This window comes from Myxine glutinosa, chromosome 4 (assembly GCF_964187855.1).
Source record: "Myxine glutinosa chromosome 4, kmMyxGlut1.1, whole genome shotgun sequence".
Taxonomy (NCBI): Eukaryota; Metazoa; Chordata; class Myxini; order Myxiniformes; family Myxinidae; genus Myxine; species Myxine glutinosa.
In genome coordinates, this window is record NC_136264.1 from 75,140,784 (window position 1) to 75,164,872 (window position 24,089).

The window sequence follows — 24,089 nt, forward strand, 5'->3', positions numbered from 1 at the left end:
CGCATGGCTTGCGGACTTCCTCTCTGGTCGTAGTCAACGTGTGGCCCTGAATGGAATTCTCTCATCTCCCCTTCCTGTTCAGGCTGGAGTTCCCCAAGGTCGTGTTCTGGGCCCTGTGCTTTTTTTGGTCTTCATCAATGATCTTTCTGACACTCTGGAAAATCCTCTACATCTTTTCTGATGACTCCACTCTCTGCCGCTACATATCTCAACCCTCAGATTGGCAGGCAGCAACCTCTTCACTCTCTGCAGACCTGGACAAAATCACAAACTGGTCAACCAAGTGGAACATGTCTTTCAATCCCGACAAATCTCACACTCTCACTATGTCTCTCCGAAAAGATCATCTGGAAAACCCTCCCATCTACTTTCTCAACAATCCTCTCCAAGAAGTTCTGTCACTCAAGCTTTTGGGCCTCACTATCAGCCATGATCTTTCCTGGGAAAACCACATTTCCAAGCTGGCCTCCAAAGCCAGTAGCCAACTGGGCATCCTCCGTCGAGCGAAGTCCTTTCTTGGCACTTCTGAGCTCCTCACCACATACAAAGCTTTCATCCACAGCTTAATGGGATACTGCTCTCCCCTCTGGGCTGGTGCTCCTGCCTCACACCAAGCTCGGCTTCACGCTGTTGAAGCCAAAGCTTTCGGGATCATTGGAATCTCCCGCGATGAAGCTAACTCCGAGGGCCTTTCACTCACTCACCGCAGGCAGGTTCGTGGTCTTTGTCTTCTACCAACTCCTCTCTAGCCTTGCTCCCCCAGCTCTCTCTGGGCTCTGTCCCCCAAATATTCCTTCAGGTCGCATAAGATCTGCCAGCAACCCTCTTTGGTGAAACTGCCAAAATCAAGACTCTCTTATTCACCTTCACTCTTTCATTCCTCTTTACTCCCACCTCTGGAACAAACTCCCTCACTCTCTTCAATCCCACTCCTCCCTCCAGGTCTTTAAAACAGCTGTTCACCACAATTTGTTATCTTCCCCCATCCAAAACCTTGATCTTTTCTACCCCCGTTAATATACCCCAATACACCACCTCTTTCAATCTTCGACTTCTCCCCCAGATTTCCCAGTGGGGCAAATGAAATCAAGTTAAGTTTCATGCTTCTAAAACTCTATTTCTTCCCATCTCTCTCTATAAAACTCCTCTCAACTCTCCAATCTCCTTTGAAAGCTCCGCAATTACACCATGTGATTCAATAAACCTCCTCGGTATTAACCTAAAATCAAATGTATCCTAAAATACACACATTACACAAATAGTTAAGTCTGTCTCGAAGAAACTAAGAGTCCTGCTCAGATGTCGAAGATTCTTCTCCTCTCAACAGTTGCTTCGACTATTTAAAGGATTGATTCGTCCTTGTATAGAGAACTGCTCTCACATCTGGGGAGGTTCTCGCTCCACATATGCACTGGACATAATTGAATCCAAAGTAATCCGACCTATCAACTCTCCCAATCTGACCTCAAAACTCAACCCGCTTGAATTACGCCGTAATGTTGGTTCTCTTTCTCTTTTCTACAGATATTTCTTCAGTTTCTGCTCCCAATAACTTTGTTTGTGTACCTCCACCATGAGGGAGACCATGGAATACTCGACAAGCCCCTACATCGCATGATTAGTGTGTGGCCATTATTCTTCTTCGTTATATGATTGTTTCTTCTCCACCACTGCTAAACTCTGGAGCTCTTTACCTTCTCATGTATTTCCAAACACTTATGACCTTCCCCTTTTCAAATATCAGATTTTTTTACTTACTCTTCTCTTTCTTCACTTTTCTATCAATGCAGCTCTTTTATTTAAGGCCTGGCCTCGATGAGGACGATATAGTCCGTGACTGGAGCCTTCAACATAAAAAGTAATAATAATCCATGTGTTGTCCCACTACCCAACGATGCCTTTTTCTTTTTATGGATGTTGCGTATGTTGCCTTTTTCCCTCCATCACCTTGCTCATCCCATGAGCTGAGAATTTGTATGCAAAAAACAGCGGACGTGTTAGTTTAGCCAAGGCCAAGCGAAATGAGGTCGTTTATTCCTGATACATGAAACACCCTGCAACCCATGCCTACAGAAAACGGATTTTTTGTTATGCCAGCTGCATTGTTTATCCAATCATCATGTAACATTGTTAAAAAATATATCCATAGGTAGGTGCTCCTATATTGAAAGTTTAGTGTCAATCGCACAAGCGGTTGCAGAGAAAACTAGAACGGCACTTGGAAGAGCGCATACCTCCACCAGACTGAACAGTTTACGTGTTGTATCCCACTGATGGGTCAGATCTGGATTCGGACCTGAACCAAAATCGAATCGGCTTGTTCTTGTCACCTCACCAACTCGTCCACCAAGTTGTCATAACTCGTCCATAACCTTTTTCAATATCATGCTACATATCGCTTTTCGCCGATCTCTCAATGGTGAAGAATCATTAAAAAATTAAATAATTTTCGTATCCGAATCCATATTCAGATATCTTCACTGAAAGCAAATTGATTCGTCCTTGTCAGACACCCAACCTGTCCACCAGGTTTCGTCCAAATCTGTCCATAACTTTTTGCGATATCTTGCTATATATCGGTTTTCGACCGATCACTCAATGGTGAAGAATCACTTTTAAAATTCTGCTCGCCGGATCCGAATCCGGATCTTCACCAAAATCTAATCATTTCGTCCTTGTCACATACACTACCTCTCTGCCGAATTGTCCGAATCCGTCCACAACTTTTTGAGGTATCTTGTTCACAAATAGACAAACAGACAGGGGTGAAAACCTTCCATCCACCTTCGGTGGTGGAGGTAACAAATTTAAAAGCAGATAAAGGTGACAAGTTGAGGGCAGAAGAAGAAAAGGTGAAGGCCTTGACTGACGTTTCACATGGGCAAGGATAGGTGTGGATGTCTATTTACCAGTAATAGTCTGTTTCTGGGCAAAAGTAAAAACTTGTTCCTTTTGGTCATTAGACACACCCATTACGTAAGGGCTGGCAGGACGGCCCAGGCTCTCGACCCAGCTACAAACTGTCATCCTGTTGTCTCACAGGCAAGATGATTCATCAATGTGTGTGCCATCCTCGGATGAATGTTAAACGAGTGTCCCATCTGCCAGCATTAGTTAGTAGACGTTAGAGACCCCACGGTGTCCTTCGCAAAGCGTAGGTCAGCTATCGCCGGCACCATGAACAAAAGACATTCCTGCTTGGAAGGCATTGGCAAACCACCCAGTATAAACCTTGCCAATAAACTACTTTGGCAGCAATAACGCTCTAAGAGTAAGATACATCAGATTTAGTTCATACCTTCAAAGCGTACTTCTAACTTGTCAATGTTCCCGCTCATTGTTTACATTCAAATACAACTGGAGTTCAAGTTACTCCGAATGAAATCTTAACTTGTAATACTTGTGTCCACAACCATCCTTGACCATGTTGTGGAACGTCAGCAGAGGCCTTCACTTTTTTCCTCCGCACTCTTTTAAATGAGTTTTCTCCGTAACCACTTAAATCTTAAAGGATTGACAAATCTTTCAACATATGAGCAGCCGACCCATGGATAATTTTTTTTAACAAGGTTACATGATGATTGGATAGAAAATACTGCTGGTGTTCCAAAAAGTCTGTAGACATGAGAGCTGCAAGGTGTTTCAGGTACCAGGAATAAATCGCTTATTCCCTTTGCCACCAAAGGTGGATAAGGTTTGTTTTTCACCTCTGTCTGTGAGCTCAATATCTCAGCTATGGACAGATTCGGACGAAATTTGATGGATAGGTTGTGTGTGTGACAAGCATGAATTCATTCGATTTTGGTGAAGATCTGGATCCAGCCTACCAGTGGAAATTACGGCATGTTTAAATGAGGCCACTTCTTTCATATGCAGCACAAAACTGCACGGTAGCATCATTGACCGAGGGCAAATGGTGCTACTGATGCAGTGCCCTCTGTAGTTTGGTGCAGGAATTTGTCCATGGTGCTGGTGATAGCTTACCTACTCTTGGTGAAGGACACCGTGGGATCTTTAACATCCACCAACTAACGCCGGCAGATGGGACCAGTTTAACGTCCATCGAAGGGATGGTACACAGGTTGATGAAACACCTGGCATGTGACACACCAGGATGACAATTTATAGCCAGGCTGAGATTCAAACCCAGGCTTGATGGCTTACAGGCGAGTGTGCGTACTTCTAGGCCATTCTGTCACCCAAATGAGGCCACTGTAGATGATGCAATGGACCAATTGATTATTTCCATTTGTATGTGCAGATTTTTCCTGGAAACTTTATTTTGATTGGAAATAAAAAATGACTTTTTAAAGCCATGTACATGATTCTTTTAGTTGGATATTTGGCATTCTGATCAGTACAGAGCTCATCTGGAATCCCAAAATACCAACTACACAGTCCATCGAGGTACTAAAGCACAATATTACTTGTTTTTATGGGGGTTGAGGGAGAGAATGAACTGAGTGAAGCTATTTCTGCATTATTGGGTACAATTGACAAAAATGAAGACAGGAGATAATGGGAAACAGCATGGGCCACTGAGCAAAATTAGTTTTACAAGTTGTTTTTCTTTCATTCATGGATCTGCATGTTAGAACTGGACATCATTTCCCTTTTCTTTTGCCCCCATCTGCAACACGCGAACCTTCCTGGACCTTCCGAGCTGCTCGCCATGGCAATGGATTTCGTCTGTAGAACCCCCATGGGGGTAGTGTGAGCTGCGGAGGAGGAAATTAGAAGAATTGTCACAATGGCAACTTGAAGTCCAATTTGCAGTACAAGGAACGATTGAATTTAAGATAGTATAATATGCAGATACAATGGTTGTGAACCAAAAGAAAATCGACGTTGAACATGTTGGTTGTATTATTAACAGCAATAAGGAAGAGTCTTGTAGGCTGGTGCAAGTGATGTGAAGTGACTAACCAAACATGAGAGCAGGAATCCAGCAAGTACAACGTACATAGTCTGTCCAAAATGCTCCACTGCGTAACCCCAAAAGAAACCAATCACCTGCACAAAATACACCACACAAGCTGCATCAAACCATGCTTCACAAGGTGAGTTAAATACCGTATTCACAAGTTTTTCTTGATGAAACTTTCATTTATACAAAACTGGTGCCATAAATTTCAAATATTTTACTTATTATAGATTCACTGTCAGGAAGGCAAACAATCACAATATGAACAAGAAAGCATCTGAAAAGGCATATCCCATCTACGTTCGCTTTGTATTTGGATGTCTTCTTCTTCCATATGTTAAACATGATGAAAACAACTTTCAACTAGAACGGCACTCAGTAGAGAGCATACAGTCACGTGAAAAAGTAAGTACACCCCATGTAAAGTTTTGACTTTTTCAACACATTTCAACATACAGCTATTTGATCTTCATTTCAACAATATTGATAGATAAAGGTGATATAATATAACAAATATCATGAAACATTCACATTTTGTAGTCCATTGTATAATTTAAATAAATTATATGCAAATGCAAATAATTATATGCAAAATAAAAATAAATGCAAATTTCACATGTGGAAAAAGTAAGTACACTGTTATGGATTCGGCCCTAATTATTGTTGGGATTATTATTATTGTTGGTTCTCAGTAAGGGTTATTGTGGTTAAAAGGTTTAAAAGCACTCCTGGTAAAATGTGTCCAGAAATCCGGAGCGTGACCCGGAAGAGAAAGGGAGCGAGGAGGAAGAGGCGTGGAAAAAGACGATATTGGTTGAAGCTCCGTACCGAGTGGTCGAGTGGGCAGTGCGAGTGAACTTTGAGTCCTTGAAAGGAAGTTTGTGCGATAGGTGACATCGCCGGAGTGCTGTGGAGCCTGGGTAGTCGGGTATCTGCATTGAGGGTCCGGAGTGTCCTTGCCTGGAAGCCCGGCTCGAGTGAAAGCCGTCTGCCATTTCGCCAGGTGCGCTACCTTCAGTGAAAAGGTTTTTGCCACGTCGGCTGGGCATTATTCCCCGGTGGGTTGCCGGGGACGGCTGTGTAAGAAAGTGGCTTTTTAGCATTAGGAGACTCGCTGATTGAACCGCAAACGTGTACGTCGGAGCGCGTCTTTGGGAGGTTTCCCATTCCACCGCTATTGTGCTGGGTGTTGGACCACGTGACCTCTGGGTTGCTTCGATCGTCCACGCCTCAATTGATTGTGATCAGACATTGATCCAACGATGCTGGAGCGAATCGACTTCGCCTTGGAGGGGTACAGAGACATTGGGGGAGTGCTGTGAGTTTGGGTTAAAGGACTAGATAAGGTGGTACCATCTTAAAATAGTGATTGTAGGGCGAATTGCTATTATTATTTGTGTCATGATTCCGGTGTGATTTATAATATATTACTGTTTGTTCATAACCCTTGGTGTGGTTTCATTATTGATTTGATTGATTTCAACCAAGGATAACATATCTTTCTGCCGGGGACCCTCTCGGGGTTCGGAGGTTTACCGAGACCGGGGGGATAGGGGAGGACCCCGTAACAACCCGTACATTTATCACTACTTCAAATACCGAAAATTAGAATGAGGTGTACCAGCTCAGGTGCAAATGATTAGAACATCGTTTGAGAGGATCTAGGAGGAACCTGTATTATTTAAACCTCAGACATTTCGTTTGGTTTGCTCTTTGTGTTGAAGTGTGCGGCGTCACCATGCCTAGATCAAAAGAGCTCTCTGAGGCATTCATAAAGAAGGTTATAGATGCCTACGAGTCTGGGAAGGAATTTAAAAAGATCTCCAAACAATTGGAAATCAATCATTCGACTGTCCGGAAGATCATCTACAAGTGGAGAAGATTCCAAACAACTGCCAACTTGTTCAAGCCAGGCCGCCCCAGCAAGTTCAGCCCGAGAGCAGACCGCAAGATGCTGAAAGAAGTCTCGAAGAACCCCAGAATGTCATCACGGGACCTACAGGTAGCTCTTGCCACTGTTGATGTCAAAGTGCACGTGTCTACCATTAGAAAGAGGCTGCACAAATTTGATCTACATGGGAGGTGTACAACAACAACAACAACAACAACAACAACAGGCATTTTAAAGGCCATTTTCCCTGCAAGAGCGGGGGTTAGCCCTGCGGTCCCCATGACAATCTTCTCCATTTTGCCCTATTTCCTGCATCTCCCCTTGTCAACCCCCTTGCCCGCATTTCTTCTTCGACCATCTTTAGCCAAGTCTTTCTCGGTCTTCCCCGTCCTCTACTTCCTTCCACATTCATTTCCATCACTCTTCTCAACCAGTCACTTTCATCCTTCCTCAACACATGACCAAACCATCTCAAACTGTTTCTCTTCACAGCATCCATCACAGGCTCTATTCCCATCATCTTTCGCAATTCATCATTTGTCTTCCTCTCTCTCAACGATACTCCACACATCCACCGAACCATTCGCATTTCCACCCTTTCCAGCCTTCGTTGCTGCTCTACGTTCATTACCCATGTCTCGCTCCCATAAATCATAACACTTCACACATGCAGCATACACCTTTCCCTTCAGCTTCAACGACACTCGCCTCCTCGTCAGCACGCCACTCAGTTCCCGAAACTTCTTCCATGCACATCTCACTCTAGCAACCGTTGCCGAGTCTGATCCACCTTCTCCATTCAGCATGTCTCCTAGGTAACAAAATGTTTTCACACCTTCCAGCTTCATGCCGTCTCCAAGATCCAACTCAACATTTCCTCCATCTGCAGCTCCCTCTGTGCACACCTTACACTAGAATGTAGCTACCACACTGGTTAATGACCCTCTCAAACCACTACATTTTTGATGAACCCACTCAGCGCACATTGTACATTGAATTGAGTTCACTCCGACACCCTTCCTGCACAAAGCACATGTCAGGAGGTGTGTCAGGAGGAAACCTTTGCTGTCCAGAAAGAACATCAGGGCAAAACTAAAGTTTGCCAATGAACACCGAGGCAAAGACCAGCACTTCTGGAACAATGTGCTCTGAACAGATGTCAAAGGTAGAGCTATTTGGCTACAGTACCAGAAGACATGTTTGGTGAAAACCAAAGACAGCATTTGACTACAAAAACCTGATACCAACTGTAAAGCATGGTGGTGGAAATATTATGGTTGGGCAGCTCACCATCATAGAATCCACTATGAATTCTTCATTGTACCAGAGGGTGCTTGAGGATAATGTGAGGCCATCTGTTGGAAAGTTGAAGCTCAACCGAAGGTGGACCTTGCAACATGACAATGACCATAAACATACCAGTAAATCCACCAAGGAATGGCTGAAAAGAAAGAAATGGAGGGTTCTGGAATGGCCAAGTCAAAGCCCGGATCTAAATCCCATCGAGATGTTGTGGGGGGATTTGAAACGAGCTGTGCATGCAAGAAACCCCTCAAACATCGCACAGCTGAAAGGATTCTGCATGGAGGAGTGGGCAAAAATTTCTCCCAGTCGATGTCAGAGACTGGTAGACAGTTATAAGAAACGCCTACTTGAGGTTGTTTCTGCCAAAGGGGGCAATACCACCTATTAGAGCCAGGGGTGTAATTACTTTTTCCACATGCGAAATTTGCATTTATGTTTGTTTAAATTATACAATGGACTACAAAATGTAAATGTTTCATGATATTTGTTATATTATATCACCTTTATCTCTCAATATTGTTGAAATGAAGATCAAATAGCTGTAGGTTGAAATATGTTGAAAAAGTCAAAACTTTACATGGGGTGTACTTACTTTTTCACGTGACTGTACATACCTCCACCTGGTGAACAGTTTACGTTTTGTATCAGAGAAGACCAGAAAATCACAACACAGAATCACATTTAATCAAAATCAATCAGAGGAGTCACCATAGGTCCAGTCTTTCATACCCTGGTCTACCCCTCGTTTTTGGCCATATCACTCAATGGTGAAGAATCACTTTAAAAATTCTACTAGCTAGATCCGGATCCGGATCTTCACCAAAATGGAATCGATTCTTCCTTGTCACACACACAACCTGTCCAACAAGTTTCGTCCAAATCCATCCATAACTCTTTGAGATATCCTGCTATGTATCGTTTTTGGCCCTATCTCCCAATGGTGAAGAATCACTCAAAAAATTAAACAACTCTCATATCCGAATCCACATTCAGATCTTCACCAAAATGGAATCGAATCGTCCTTGTCACACACCGAACCGGTCTACCAAGTTTCGTCCAAATCCGTCCACAACTTTTTGAGATATCCTGCTATGTATCGTTTTTGGCCCTATCTCCCAATGGTGAAGAATCACTTTAAAAAATTCTAGTAGCCGGATCCGAATCCGGATCTTCACCAAAAATCTAATCATTTTGTCCTCGTCACATATGCTTCATCTCTGCCAGATTTCGTCCGAATCCGTCCACAACATTTTGAGATATCTTGTTCACAAACGGACAGACAGACAGGGGTGAAAACATAACCTCCATCCACCTTTGGTGGTGGAGGTAAAAAAAAAAAAAACAATGAAAATTGATAATTTTATGCAACCTTGACCTTTTCATCCAAAACAAAAATCGCCTTCTGGCTTTTGATTGGTGAACCAATTCTGTGACCCAATATGGAAATTCTTAATTTCATATCAATCGGATGGAAATTGACGATTTTATGTGATGCTGACCTTTGACCTTTTTAACAAATTATTAATTTGCCTTCTCCATATTCCCATACAATGTCTCTCCGAAAGGACCGACTGGAAAACCCTCCCATCTACTTTCTCAACAATCCTCTCCAAGAAGTTCTGTCGCTCAAGCTTTTGGGTCTCACTATCTGCCATGATCTTTCTTGGGAAAACCACATTTCCAATCTGGCCTTCAAAGCCAGTCGCCGACTGGGCATCCTCCGTCGTGCGAAGTCCTTCCTTGGCACACCTGAGCTACTCACCACATACAAGGCTTTCATCCACAGCTCAATGGAATACTGTTCCTCCCTCTGGGCCGGTGCTCCTGCCTCACACCTAGCTCGGCTTCACGCTGTTGAAACCAAAGCTTTCAGAATCATTGGAATCTCCTGCGATGAAGCTAACTCAGAGGGCCTTTCACTCACTCACCGCAGGCAGGTTGGTGGTCTTTGTCTTCTACCGACTCCTCTCCGGCCTTGCTCCCCCAGCTCTCTCTGTGCTCTGTCCCCCCAATATTCCTTCAGGTCGCACAAGATGTGCCTGCAACCCTCTTATGGTTAAACTGACAAAATCTCGGCTCTCTGCTCACCTTCACTCTTTCATTCCCCTTTTCTCCCGCCTCTGGAACAAACTCCCCCACTCCCTTCAATCCCACTCCTCCCTCCAGGTCTTTAAAACAGCTGTTCACCACCATCTCTTATCTTCCCCCATCCAAAACCTTGAACTTTTCTACCCCCGCTAATTCACCCCAGATACACTTTTTTGAATTTCCAACTTCTTTCCTGGAAGTCCTTGCAGTGTTCATATGTTTTATACCTCTCCCGCCTCCCCCCCCCCCCCACATTTCTCCTGATGTCCCTGCTCTCAAATGTTGTGTTTGTGTCCTTCCCCCTCTCTCCCCATCTTGTCTGCCGCTCCCCTAATTTTTTGTGTTTTATGTGTCGGTTTGACTTTTTGTGTGATTAATGTTAGCTCTTTCACGAGCCTCGATCTTGTATAGAAAAAAAAAATAATAATAATAAAGCTTTTTTGAAAATTTGAAGACTGCTGAAATGGTAAATCGAAATTTCAAGTCAATTGGATGAAAAATGATGATTTCATGTGACACTGACCTTTGACAAAATTATTAATTTGTCTTCTCCTAAGAAGACTTTGTTGAAAATTTGATAAAAGTTCAAATGATAAAAAGTTACGGCGTGAACAGACACCATCTCAGAAGAGATTGCAAAATCCCGTCGCCCACGCTGACGAAAAGAGCACTCGGTAGAGTACATACCTCCGCTAGGTTGAAATATTTACGTTTTGACCTGAACCTAAATCAAATTGGCTTGTTCTTGTCGCCTATCCAACTCATCCACCAAGTTTTGTCACACCTTGTCCACAACTTTTTGAAATATAATACTATATATTCTTTTTTGGCCCAATCTCTCAATGGTGAAGAATCACGTAAAAATTATCGCATTCGGATCTTCACCAAAATCTAAGAGATTTGTTCTCGTCACAAACCTAACCTATCCACCAAATTTTGTCCGAATCCGATATCCTGTTCACAGACAAATGGACAGACAAGGGTGAAAACATAATGTCCGTCCACCATCGGTGGCGGAAGTAATAAGGTGAAATTAACATGCAAATATATTACGAACTAGAATGGCAGTCAGTAGATAGGATACCTCCGCCTGGTTGGCTATATCACTCAATGGTGAAGAATCACTTAAAAAATCAAATAATTCTCATATCCGAATCCATATTAAGATCTTCACCAAAATCGAATCGATTCTTCCTCGTCACACAAACAACCTGTCCAACAAGCTTCGTCCAAATCCATCCATAACTTTTTCAGATATCCTGCTATGTATCGTTTTTGGCCCTATCTCCCAATGGTGAAGAATCACTTCAAAAATTAAATAATTCTCATATCCGAACCCATATTCAGATCTTCACCAAAATGAAATCTCTTTGTCCTTATCAGACACCCAACCTGTCCACCATGTTTCGTCCAAATCCGTACACAACTTTGAGATATCCTGCTATGTATCGTTTTTGGCCCGATCTCCCAATGGTGAAGAATCACTTAAAAAATTATAGTATCCGGATCTTCACCAAAATCTAATAATTTCGCCCTCGTCACATACGCTACATCTCTGCCAAATTTCGTCCGAATCCATCCACAACTTTTTGAGATATTTTGTTCACAAACAAACAGACAGACAGGGGTGAAACCATAACCTCCATCCACCTTTGGTGGCGGAGGTAATAACACAGATGAAGAAAAATAGATTTTCATTTTCTTATTAACATAAACATTTCATGAAACAATCTTGCACAAGTTCCCAGTTTGGGTTTTCCACGATAATTTATCCTCAATTGTTAGACCATGGAATTTGGTATAAGAAACTTTGTTTATATTGAAATTGTTCATCATATCCCTTGGGAGGGTAGTTAGGGGGTTACAAAACAAGTAACGAACATGACTATTGATACCGTTACCTCTAAATAAATTAGGGAAAAGAACTTTAGGACAGCACATGAGAAAGTGGATTTTACCGCAAATGTTATGATGACGACCTGGAAAATCTGCTCAGCCAACCTCTGCCCACGATAGTCCTAGAAAACAACAGTGAGGAAACCATCATAAATTATATGATCAATACAATACACGTTATTATCAATTAATACATATCATTATGCTGGCAATAATAAATCAATCAACAGCTCACTTTGATTTTGAGATGATAGTCAGGTTCACTATGTTTTTTCGTTCAAAATTTTGGTAGATTAGCAAAACTATACATTTTTGGAATATTCAGAGCATGAGGAATCCAAAAATTAATGTTTACATTTGCGTAGACACCTTTGCGAAAATGACACTCAGGACAGTGATGAAGATCTGTAAAAGCATATTCCTGAACGGTATAGACCTCGTAGATCCTGTGTATAGGACTTATAGTTCAATCTGATACTACCTATAACTTCCTATAACAACCTATAACTTCAAAGGACTTGCAATATCATGTATTATGTAATACAGTTATATCACAAATATAAAGACAATGGTTTTCAATTACCTTTGTTTGTTGCTTTTCTATAATCCTGAGCACTATTTTGAGGCCTTTATTGGATTCCTTGACCCAGAAAACATAGGATTAGCATATTTAATTAAGTCTCTAGGTTGACTAGAAGCCGAGATCGCGCAAAACATGTATTTTATGGCGGCCATTTTCAAAATCCAAAATGGCGGCCATGCAGGTGTCTGTGCAAATGCCAACATTGATTTTCAGATTCTCCATGCTCTGAAGATTCCAAAAATGTACAGGTTTGCTAATCCCAAAATTTTGAAAGAAATTATATTTGTTAACATAGTGAACCTGACTATGATGAAAAGCTCATGGAAGAGCTAGAATACAGAATTGATCAGGACATAACAAACCGGAAGGAACAGTAGACAGCGGGGAGGAACACATCAACAGCAGGGTTGAGGGATAAAATCGAGGGAGACTTCAACAAATAAGGGATGTGGGTAAGAACGAGGGGTAGAGGGACACACGTGGTGGACAAGATAGATACGGACATGGTTGACATAATCATGGAAGACCAGACCAGGGGCTTTCCAAGACACAGGCCATTAGCACGGACTGACTGAGCCGGGGGGGGGGGGGGGGTTCAAAACCCCCTCGTAGGACCAAAACAGTGTTTAAGTTCACTACATTCGGCGCCTCCAAACCACCGTGCGGGAAGCGCACAAAGTGGTGCGGAGTCGCGCTCCCTCGACGTGAGGTACTTCTCGCGATTCCGACTGCCCTGAACCTCTCTTGCTCAATCTCTTCCCACAAGCGCACCCGAGCCAAAGATGCGCCACCACCCACGACCAAGCCAGAACAAAGAGAAAAAGGCAAACACAGCCATTCTCTTGAAAGCCAACACACCAGAGAAATGTGACCGCCTCCAACGAACGCCAGAACAAAAAGATACCAAGATGGCGAGACGGCGTCCTTTTCCTCTCCCAGCTCTCGAATGTTCGACCGCTGACGTTACACTCTGTCCAATCACCAAGCTCTGTTCATCACTCCATGGCTTCTTAACCAGTCACGAAGCTCGGGGCGTGGCCTCCTCGTAACGAGTCGTTGTCTAGTCGTCGTTTGGGAATGTTTGGATGACGTCGTTCCCTTGCCGATCGGCAAATGCTGTTTTTGTCCGCCCTGGCGGCGCTGTGAGCGAATGAGTCTTTTGTTATAGTTGTTGTTTGGTGGGCTTTTTAATGGTAATACAGATGGAGGGAAGATCACAAGAGGCAAGCACATACAGGGGAATTTAACCTAACAGACCCTATGATTAATTAGCACAAAGCCACGCCCCTTATGGCGACATGCAAACACTCTTACCCGGACAGACGGCCTACTTACGTACATAGAGATGGCTTCTTCGCGGCATACGGAGCATTCTAACCCGACACGAGTCTAACTTTCCTAAGGTATTTGTTTGTTTACCCCCACAAACGTAACAGTATGTACAATGGAACTAAATAAACCTAACCCCCTTATGGAGCTGAAATACCAGATTCATACATGGATATAAAGGCAGGCGACAGCTTGAGGCACGAAACTGGTGGCAAGCATGTCGCCAGCACAGAGCTAGTGTGGCTCGAGGTAATGAACGGCGACGAGTAGCGATGAGGTCTGGAGACGAGGTAATGGCGGCCAAGTAGAAAGAGAGACTTCTTTCACCTCTCAAATCCAAGGTCCAGCTCTAACTAATCTTTCAAGCATGGTCACTTCCCTTGTCAACACTGGGACCGCCATTGTGGGCGGCAGGTACAATCATTGCATGAAGCTTCTGTGCGTGTGCCATCTACCGGGCCATACCACCCTGTGGGATGGCCCTAATAAAAACAATGTATTTTGCCCCTCTCCAGGCCTCTATAGCCCATTCTGCCGCCATGGACGGTGGTCCACTGTCCATACAGTTATAGTTTGCGATATTCATGGCATGAAGCATTTTCTCGTGTGCCCAAGTCTTAAATGCCACAAGTTCTCACCTGACCTCACATGAAAACAATAGGTTTTACACAATAATCTTACCCTATATGCTTTATAATGGATGCTCACTTCCTCCTCAGTGCAGGTTTTACAATACAAACAAGAAAAAGAGCAATCAGAGATTGCAAACCCTCGCCAGGATGTATTTTCAGTTGTTTTTAAGGCTGTTGTGTTAAAACAAATATGGCGTCCGAACCACGTGACAGATGACGTCATCATTATTTATTTTCTAAACTAATTTATTCCTAGATTATGCTCAAGAAATTTCATCTTGATCAGATGAAGTTTTGTACTTGTTGAATTATGATGTCATAATGGAGGCACCTATGACATGATCGTTAACATATTTTATTCCCCATGGAGAGTTCTTTACAATGAGCCTTATCTCAATTTTTTCTATTCAGCGCTTTCCGAGATATAGAGGTGCAAAGTTTTCGATTTTTCCAAGATGGCGGCCGAACCACGTGACCTATGATGTCATAATTATCATTAAAAAAATTATACAGGTGGAGTTGCACCTATGGTGAAAATTTCCAGTCAATCGGACCAACGGTTGCAGAGAAAATCATATTTATTCTGTGCGGACAAACAGACAAACTAGAAATTGGTCAGAGACTGAGGACTTGCCGGAATGTACTTTTTTTTTTCAGGGGTGTTGGGTAGAAGGGAATCGGATAATGTTTGACAGAGTTATTAGTAAAAAAAACAATTTTTGACCTTGAGTTTGAACTTCCAAGGTCAAAGGTCATGGTGCCAAATGAAATGTCATATGTGACTTCATATATGTCAATAACAGTAAGTGTATGCATATCTCTTGTACTTTGAGTTATAGTGGTTTGAAATATATTTTAAATGAAAACTCGACCACCCTGATTTCACGTTTTGGGTGACATTGAGCTTGACCTTGGGCCTAGAGAGTTAAAAATCGGGCACAGTCTATTCCAGGGCAAGGCAAATATGTGTGTAAAGTATGGCGATGCTATGTGCAATGATGTAGACATAGTACTGCGCACAGACAGACAGACAAACCAACCAACATACTTGCCGGAATCTTTTCCGGCAAGTAACAAACGGACTCAAATGCAATACTGTTACGGATTCGTCACTTCCGTTGTTGTGGTTTTCATCCACTGTAAACATTTTTGATTCCATGTACTATTTATTGTTGTCGTTTAAGGGAAGTATAGATTACTATTTTCAAAAGGTAAAAAAGTTAATGTTTTAAATGAAACCGGAACCAGATGACGACGAAGAGGAAGAGGAAGAGAAGGCGGAGCGAGTGAGTCGGACAAGAAGCCGAGCTGCTTCAAGGTCCTGAGCGAACGTTTGCGAACGAGGGTCACGAGTGAACTATGGGTTTCCCGGGAAAGGGATTCCTGCGACAGAGTTGTTATCGCTATGACAGATAAACCTGCGTGACAGGTTTTGCGGTTGATTCCGACGAGAATCATCGGAGTGCCGTTACGCCACGAGAACGGGCCGTCGGCCATTTTGACTCGCGCAGGATTTGCGTTTCGCTCAAGGTTTTTCACTTCGCTTCAACCATTTTCACCGCATTCAGACGTTAATCTGGTGTGTGTGTGCAACTTTTGAGTGAGAAATCTGCGGTTCGCCGAGTTGGAGCCGTGGAACGTCCATACCCGAGGGTGTGATTTCCCGGTCGCCTTGAGGGCGCCTTTGCGCAGCTTTGGCCGCGTGACTGACTGTCATCCAAACGGGATTCTGGTCTTGATTGGACATCGTTCTGACGATCACTGGAGCGGATCGACTTTGGCTTGATGCCGGAATAGAGACATTGGGGAATGTTCTTCTTTTCGCTCACTTGGAGCACAGTGAGTTATATTGTACGAACCTGATGGTACCATCACAGGAAATATATATTGGTTGTACAATTGATTACTATTGTTGTTGTACTGTTATTCTTGTGTGATCTTAATACAATATTTGTTTGTTGGTAACAATTGGTGTGGTTGATCTTTGACATACAGAATAACACATCTTTCTGCCGTGACTCCTCTCGGGGCTCGGAGGTACACCGTGACCGGGGTTTGGGGAGGAGCACGTTACAAATACCCTCTCCTCTGACGAGGATAATTACCTCTAAACAAATAACTGATACAAGGGGAATCTAACCTACGCGATCACACGGACCAAGACATTCTTACGACAACCTATGGATCCCCTCCCCCCTTCAATGTGACAGTATAAATACCTGTCCAGGAGCCAAAAAAGTCCGTAACACAGAAAGGAGTTGGACCAATCATTTGCAATCATATGTGATGCTTGGCAGCTCTCGTGGGACTCCGAAGTGCGCTTTCCCCCAAATTCCAGATATCAAATGTCTTCTGACAGATCCTGCATCTGGCCTTGTGAACAGACTCCTTCATGAGCCAATCCCAGTAGCCTACATGACTGAGTGACTCAGCCACAGGCAATTAATATTGCAAAGCTTTGACATTCTTCAAATTCTCTTCCTTTCCCTTTACAATCGGCAGTGCGTGCCAAGTAGTTACTTCCTGCTTAATTAGGGGAGGTGGGGGGGGAGGGGGTTGAGAAGTTTCAGTAAACACTTGTATAATTTATGCATTCTGTGTGAGAAATCATTTTGGCTGTTCTGTGGGGAAGCTTAAATTGGCAACGTTCTCAAAGTGGCGGAATTAACAATCAACTTGTGACACGACACATTATTTATATTTGCGCAATTCTCTTGATTTTCCAGTTTCAAGGACTTGGACAAGTTTTCCAGAACTTTACAGTACATTAAATTTGCTTCCTTATTTTTCCAAGACGTTCAGGACGTGAAAACCATGAAGGAAGCAAACTCTAAGGAAATAAAAACTGGAAATTTGGAAAGGTGTGTTTGGTGGGTGGTTTAACTGAGGTAGAAAAGATCATCGTTTTGGATGGGGAATGATCTGAGATGGTCATGAACAGCTGTCTTGAAAAACTGGAGGGAACAATGAGATTGAAGAGAAAGTGAAAGTTGGTTCCACCAGTGGGAAACAAGAGGAGCGAATGAGTAAAGGTGAGCAGTGATTCTGGATTTTGGGAGTTTAACCAGAAGGGGGTTGCAGGTGGACAGTGTGTGCACTGCAGAAACCTGGGGGATGGGGCAGAGGAGGGGGGTGGGAGTATAGCAGAGGGTGCAAGACCAGAAAGGAGGCAGTAGAGACAGAGAGACCACTGACCTGTTTGCAATGGGAAAGTGATTGGCCCATAGATTCAGCGTCATTGTGGGAGATTCCAATGATTTTGAAGGCCTTGGTTTACTCGGCGTCGAGCTGAGGTGTGAGGCAGAAGCCCCAGCCCAGGATGGAGAGCAGTACTCCATCACATTGTGGATGAAGGACTTGTAGGTGGATATGAGCTCAGGTTTGCCAAGAAAGGACTTTGGACAACGGAGGATGCTCAGTCGGTTATTGTCTTTGGAGGCCAACTTAGATGTGTGGTTTGCCCGAGAAAGATCATGGCTGATATTAAGGCCCAAAGTTTTGAGTGGCTGAACATCTTCAAGATGATTTTTAAGGAAAGAGATGGGAGGGTTCGCCAGATGGTCCTTTCAGAGAAAGAAAGAGCGAGAGAGAGAGGATTGTACCATATTTCAAAAACTATGAAAATAATGTTTACAGTGCGTTTTGTATTTGGAGCTCAAATCCCAGCCATCCCAGGTGTGATACCCGGATTCCAAGCAAGGTACGGAATGTATAAATTCAAGCACACTGGTTGTTTCTGCACAACAAAAAGGCCCATTGTAGAGTCACCAACCCATGATGGTACTGTTTATAGTATGGCTGGCAGGACAGCCTAGAGGTACTCGCACTCGCCTCCAAGCTCTCTAGCCTGGGTTCGACTCTCAAACTAGCTATAAACGGTCATCCTGGTGTTTTACGGGGAGGATGATTCATCAGTGTGTGCTGTCCCTCGGATGGACGCTAAACTGGGAGTCCCGTCTGCCAACATTAGTTTGTGAACGTTAAAGTCCTTCGCAAAGCGGAGGTGAACTATCACCAGCACCCTGGCCAAATTTGTAAATTCCCACGATGACTACCAATGGGAAGACAACGGCAAATAATGGAAACCTTAAATGGCTATGCTTTGACAGCACTGAAACTGCTTTTGGGCAGAACACGCATAAAGAAAAGAATGCTTAGTGTTTAGTTTTGGGTCAGCTAAACATGGCGCAATGTGTCCCCCAGATGCACAACACAAGGTACAAAATCGTTTGGACAAGAAGGTGGCTGGCTTGAGATATTAAGGTCCCGAGTTAGAGCCCGTGCCGTTTCGTTGAATTAACACCAGGTGGGTGGACTCCTTCCGAGGTCGGTGAAATGAATACCAGCTTAGGCGATTGTTACCTTTCCCGCGTTAAATTCCGCAATTTTCGAAAATTATATTTTCGTAATATTTTATTGGTTATGTTTTCAAATTTCGCATCCGATTTCCACCCTAATGGCTGTGCGACGTGGTAGACCTGCTGCACCTATATGCATAGTTGCTGCACAAGTTGATACAAATACTGTTTCAACTCGACTTTACAATGCGACAATCAACGGCTCAGACTTCTGACAACTTGGACTGTATCAGTTGGCTAAACATCATCTCATCGCAAACTGCTTAGACTGTGCGAACTGCAATCTACCATTGTCATTTCAACATAGAGGAGGCCGTGATTACGTTGACGGTTTTGCCTGGTCATCGATGTAGAAGACACAGGAACCTGAGGGTCGGGTCCTTCTTCGTGGGATCGCATCTGACATTAACTCAGGTGCTGGACATCATCTATTGGTGGTCAATTGACATCAAGAAGCAGCATCATGCAGTTCGAGAGACTGGCGTCAGAGGGTTATTGTAGACTGGCAGAATTTCATTCGTGACATACATGCTCAATATGTCATTGATCATCCTGTTCAATTGAGTGGAACGAATAGAACCGTGGAAATAGATGAGAGTAAGTTTATGCATCGAAAGTACCACAGTGGGATGTATCATGAGGGTCACTGGGTCCTTTGGCATGGTTGAGCGTGAAAGTGACTGCTGTGTGATGATACCTGTCAACGACAGATTTGCAGCAACCCTGATACCTTTGATCCAGCAGCATGTTTTGCCAGGGACGTGAATACTGACTGATCAATGGGCTAGTTACAACCAGCTGCCAAATCACGAGACTGTTAACCATTGTTTGCATTTCGTCGATCCAAATGATCCAGCGCTGCACACAAACCAGGTGGAAGGTTCATGGGCGAATGTCAAGGCCAAATTCCGGAACATGCATGGCACTTCTGATGGCTTATTTCAGTCATACCTGCAGGAACTTATGTGGCGAAAACAGCATCAAGAAAATCAGTTTGGAAATATTTTGTATTGGATCACGCATTACTATAACGTTTAAAATCATTTAAAACTGTTTGCAATCATGTAAAACTGTTTAAAAATAAGCATTATCATGTTTTGTTGTGAAATATATGTTGTTTTAAAATTGTACGTTTTCATATAATTTTCGAAAATTGCGGAATTTAACGCGGGAAAGGTAACAATCGCCCCAGCTTACTGGTAATGGGGGGGGGGGGGGGGGGGGCTGCATTAGCGGCACATCCACCACAGGCTGCATACAAACCACCACCACCATTTTTAGAAGCTATGTAGTAGCCGGCGAAGCCGATGTTGTGAATAAACGCGTACGTATTATGTTGAAAACCAGATTATGCTGGATCCCTTGGCTTGAGAATTCCGAAGCTGTGACGCACCAAATCGCTCAATGGAGGCCGCCATCTTGCAGATGCGGAAGTATGCATAACAAATTGAAAAACGTTCAATAGGAGTTTGTTTCACCCGTCTTTGTTTGATTCACAATCTTATGCACCTCTAATTTGTAATTAAAATACTTTAGGACCAACCTCATTCCCCGGGCCCACACGGGCCCTGGTTATCTTCAACCAAAATCGTCACCAAACACCAGAACCAATGAGATTCGAGCATTTGAAAAAATATTTCAGAAACCAAATCACTCGATGGAGGCCGCCATCGACCGGATGCAGAAGTTTGCATAAAACAATTGCGAAAAAGTTCAATAGGAGTTTGTTTCACCCGTCTTTGTTTGATTCACAATCTGATGCACCTCTAATGTGTACGTAATTAAAATAATTAAAATACTTTAAAACCAACCTCGTTATCTTCAACGAAAATCGTCACCAAACACCGGAACCAATGAGATTCGAGCATTTGGAAAATATTTCAAAAAAGCTTCTTACGCGTTTCGGTGGGTGAAAACGGCATCAAATATTCTAAAATTGACGAAGAATTATTTTTTAGAAATCTCGCGGCCGTAGGGGATAGTTTTTCACGGCCGGAAATATCCGAAGCTGAGACGGAATTCACCGAATTAATCAAGAAGTAAATTTTATCAATTTTAATCTCATCCAGAATGCAAATGGTGTCATTTTGAACGGTACCTACTACACCTACCTACTACCAACTACCTAACCTACTGATGCCACAGTGATGGGTAAAATAGTGGCAAGAGGCTTTGGCTTCGCCGGCTCATTGCGGCTTTGCAGTCGGTACTAGTATATAGAGCAGGAACATGTGACTGTATTTGCAGCTTTCAGCACAGATAAATGTTAAACATCTGCCAAGATTGAAGAGAAATAAAAACAAAATTAGAACTAAAACCTCCACTTGGTTGGTCATATTTCCCCTCCATAAAAGCAATGGTGAAGAATCACTTTTAAAATTCTACTAGCTGGTTCCGGATCTTCATAAAAATTGATCCATTCTTCCTTGACACACACACACACACACACACACACACACACACACACACACACACACACACACACACACACACACACACACACACACACACACACACACACACACACACACACACACACACACACACACACACACACACACACACACACACACACACAAGTTTCGTCCAAATCCATCCACAACTTTTTGAGATATCCTGCTATGTATCGTTTTTGGCCCCATCACCCAATGGTGAAGAATCACTTAAAAATTTAATAATTCTCATATCCGAATCCATATTCAGATCTTCACCAAAATCTAATCATTTCGTCCTCGTCACATACGCTAGATCTCTGCCAAATTTCGTCTGATTCCGTCCACAACTTGAGATATTTTGTTCACAAACGGACAGACAAATGGACAAAGACAGAGGTGAAAACATAACCAACATCCACCTTTGGTGACGGAGGTAGCAAATGGTCAATCTAGGACTTCGCCGTGTCCAAGACGGGATATAAGAACAGTACAAGGTGTCCATGGAGAAGTAAATGGACAAAAATTGTGGGACAAAAAACAAAAACCAGCCTTCCATGGTAGCAACGTATATAATTGGGTTAACATATTTGAGGGTAATTAATAAAAACAACGATGGCGCAACGTAGCATGGATTAGCATCATCGGAAAAATCAATAAGTGAGCCAATCCGCATCATGGTCGAGGTGACGAAAAACACAAACGAGCATCACATCCATGTTGATATGGGAATGAAAGGTGCACAAAACTTCCCCTTACCATATGCATAGGTATGGAAGGAAACATTTCCGAGATCTTGCTCCCCATGACGGCTAAAACGATTCACTCACTCGCCGATTACAAGACAGGAAATCCAGAACGGCCGGAAACTGTTGTTGTTGTTGTTTATACCCTCTCATTCCAGAAAACAATTTCTAGCCACATACTGTAAAATGGAAATGAGGAAATAAATGTTTGTAAAAAGCGTTTATATTGGATTATATACCTACAAATCGCTTTACACATCAGCTCAAGACGTCAGTAACGTTTTCACCGATCCGGAATAAATTTGAGGTAGATACTGCAGCGCTCTATACCCAAAGACTACCATGTACTGCATAAAAACGTGCTTTACGCTTTCAGACGTACGACGGGTCTCACGCAGACGTGTTTCATGGAAATACATGCGAAATAAATGATAATTTAAACTCCAACGATACAATCGCATACTATTTATTAGCACCGCATTTTATCCTCCACAAATCCGGAGGGGGCGAGTGTAATACTGTACCTCAGGGAGCCCTCCCTCCAATAAAAACAACACTCGTGAAGACGATTACAATAATTATTGCAAGGAAATGTGAAGATAATTACGGAGAGATTGTAAGATACAGTAATACGGTTCATTTGTTATTTTTCTCTTGCTTATCCGAGGAATATTTAACGCTCATCTTACTATCTATCTATAATTCCAGCAATCTCTCTGTGTGTGTGTGTGTGTGTGTCTGTGTGTCTGTGTGTGTGTTTGTTTGTTTGTCTGTGACCGCTGTTTCTCGACAACCACGGGTCCGATATACTTTAAACTTGCCAGGTATATTGCTGGGGACCCGAGGATGTGCCTTTTCAAGGTTTCATATTAATCGGACAAGTAGTTACCGAGCTATGTCCAAAAAACTCGATGCTCGATAATGCTCGATAGGGCATGCCCGTACTATATATATATCTAAAATTATATCCCCCCCCCTCTATTTACATGAAATGGTTTGGTCCAAAGCGAACGGCTTGCGAGTACGGTGACAATCCCCCCCCTCTATTTACATGAAATGGTTTGGTCCAAAGCGAACGGCTTGCGAGTACGGTGACAATCCCCCCCCCCTCTATTTACATGAAATGGTTTGGTTCAAAGCGAACGGCTTGCGAGTACGGTGACAATCCCCCCCCTCTATTTACATGAAATGGTTTGGTCCAAAGCGAACGGCTTGCGGAGTTTGGTAAAGAAATCGCCATAGCGTGCACAAACGCGCAGGAAAGCGAAAGAATCGCAAATTAGTTTTAATTAGTTTTAAAACATAGTTTAACGCCAACATAGTTTGCCAACGTGAAATAAATGAATACGCTCTCAAATGTGCCGTCCGAGGCAGAGTCTGTTCGGCACGTTCGGCACACGTGATAGCTCGCTGCTCTCTGATTGGTTGAATCGTTTTTTGGACATAGCTCGGTAACTACTTGTCCGATTAATATGAAACCTTGAAAAGGCACATCCTCGGGTCCCCAGCAATATACCTGGCAAGTTTAAAGTATATCGGACCCGTGGTTGTCGAGAAACAGCGGTCACAGACAAACAAACAAACACACACACAGACACACAGACACACACACACACACACACAGAGATTGCTGGAATTATAGATAGATTTGCATGGCCTGTCATCTATCTATAATTCCAGTAATCTCTGTTTGTACGTCTGTACGTTTGTACGTCTGTACGTTTGTCTGTGACCGCTGTTTCTCGACAACCACGGGTCCGATATACTTTTAACTTGCCAGGTATATTGCTGGGGACCCGAGGATGTGCCTTTTCAAGGTTTCATATTAATCGGACAATTACTTACCGAGCTATGTCCAAAAAACGATTCAACCAATCAGAGAGCAGCGAACGATCGCGTGTGCCG

At 43.1% G+C, this 24,089-nt stretch overlaps 1 protein-coding gene across 1 annotated transcript; it reads right to left on the minus strand.

The window, feature by feature from the left end:
• Positions 1 to 4,256: 4,256 nt before the first annotated feature.
• On the minus strand, positions 4,257 to 22,336 carry SPCS1 (signal peptidase complex subunit 1). The gene is made up of 4 exons (XM_068112664.2): positions 22,198 to 22,336; positions 12,167 to 12,226; positions 4,927 to 5,013; positions 4,257 to 4,718 (listed from the first exon to the last, which is right to left on the minus strand). The coding sequence occupies exons 1-4, from the start codon at positions 22,243 to 22,245 to the stop codon at positions 4,605 to 4,607; spliced, it is 309 nt and encodes a 102-aa protein (XP_067968765.1). The 5' UTR covers positions 22,246 to 22,336; the 3' UTR covers positions 4,257 to 4,604.
• Positions 22,337 to 24,089: the final 1,753 nt, after the last annotated feature.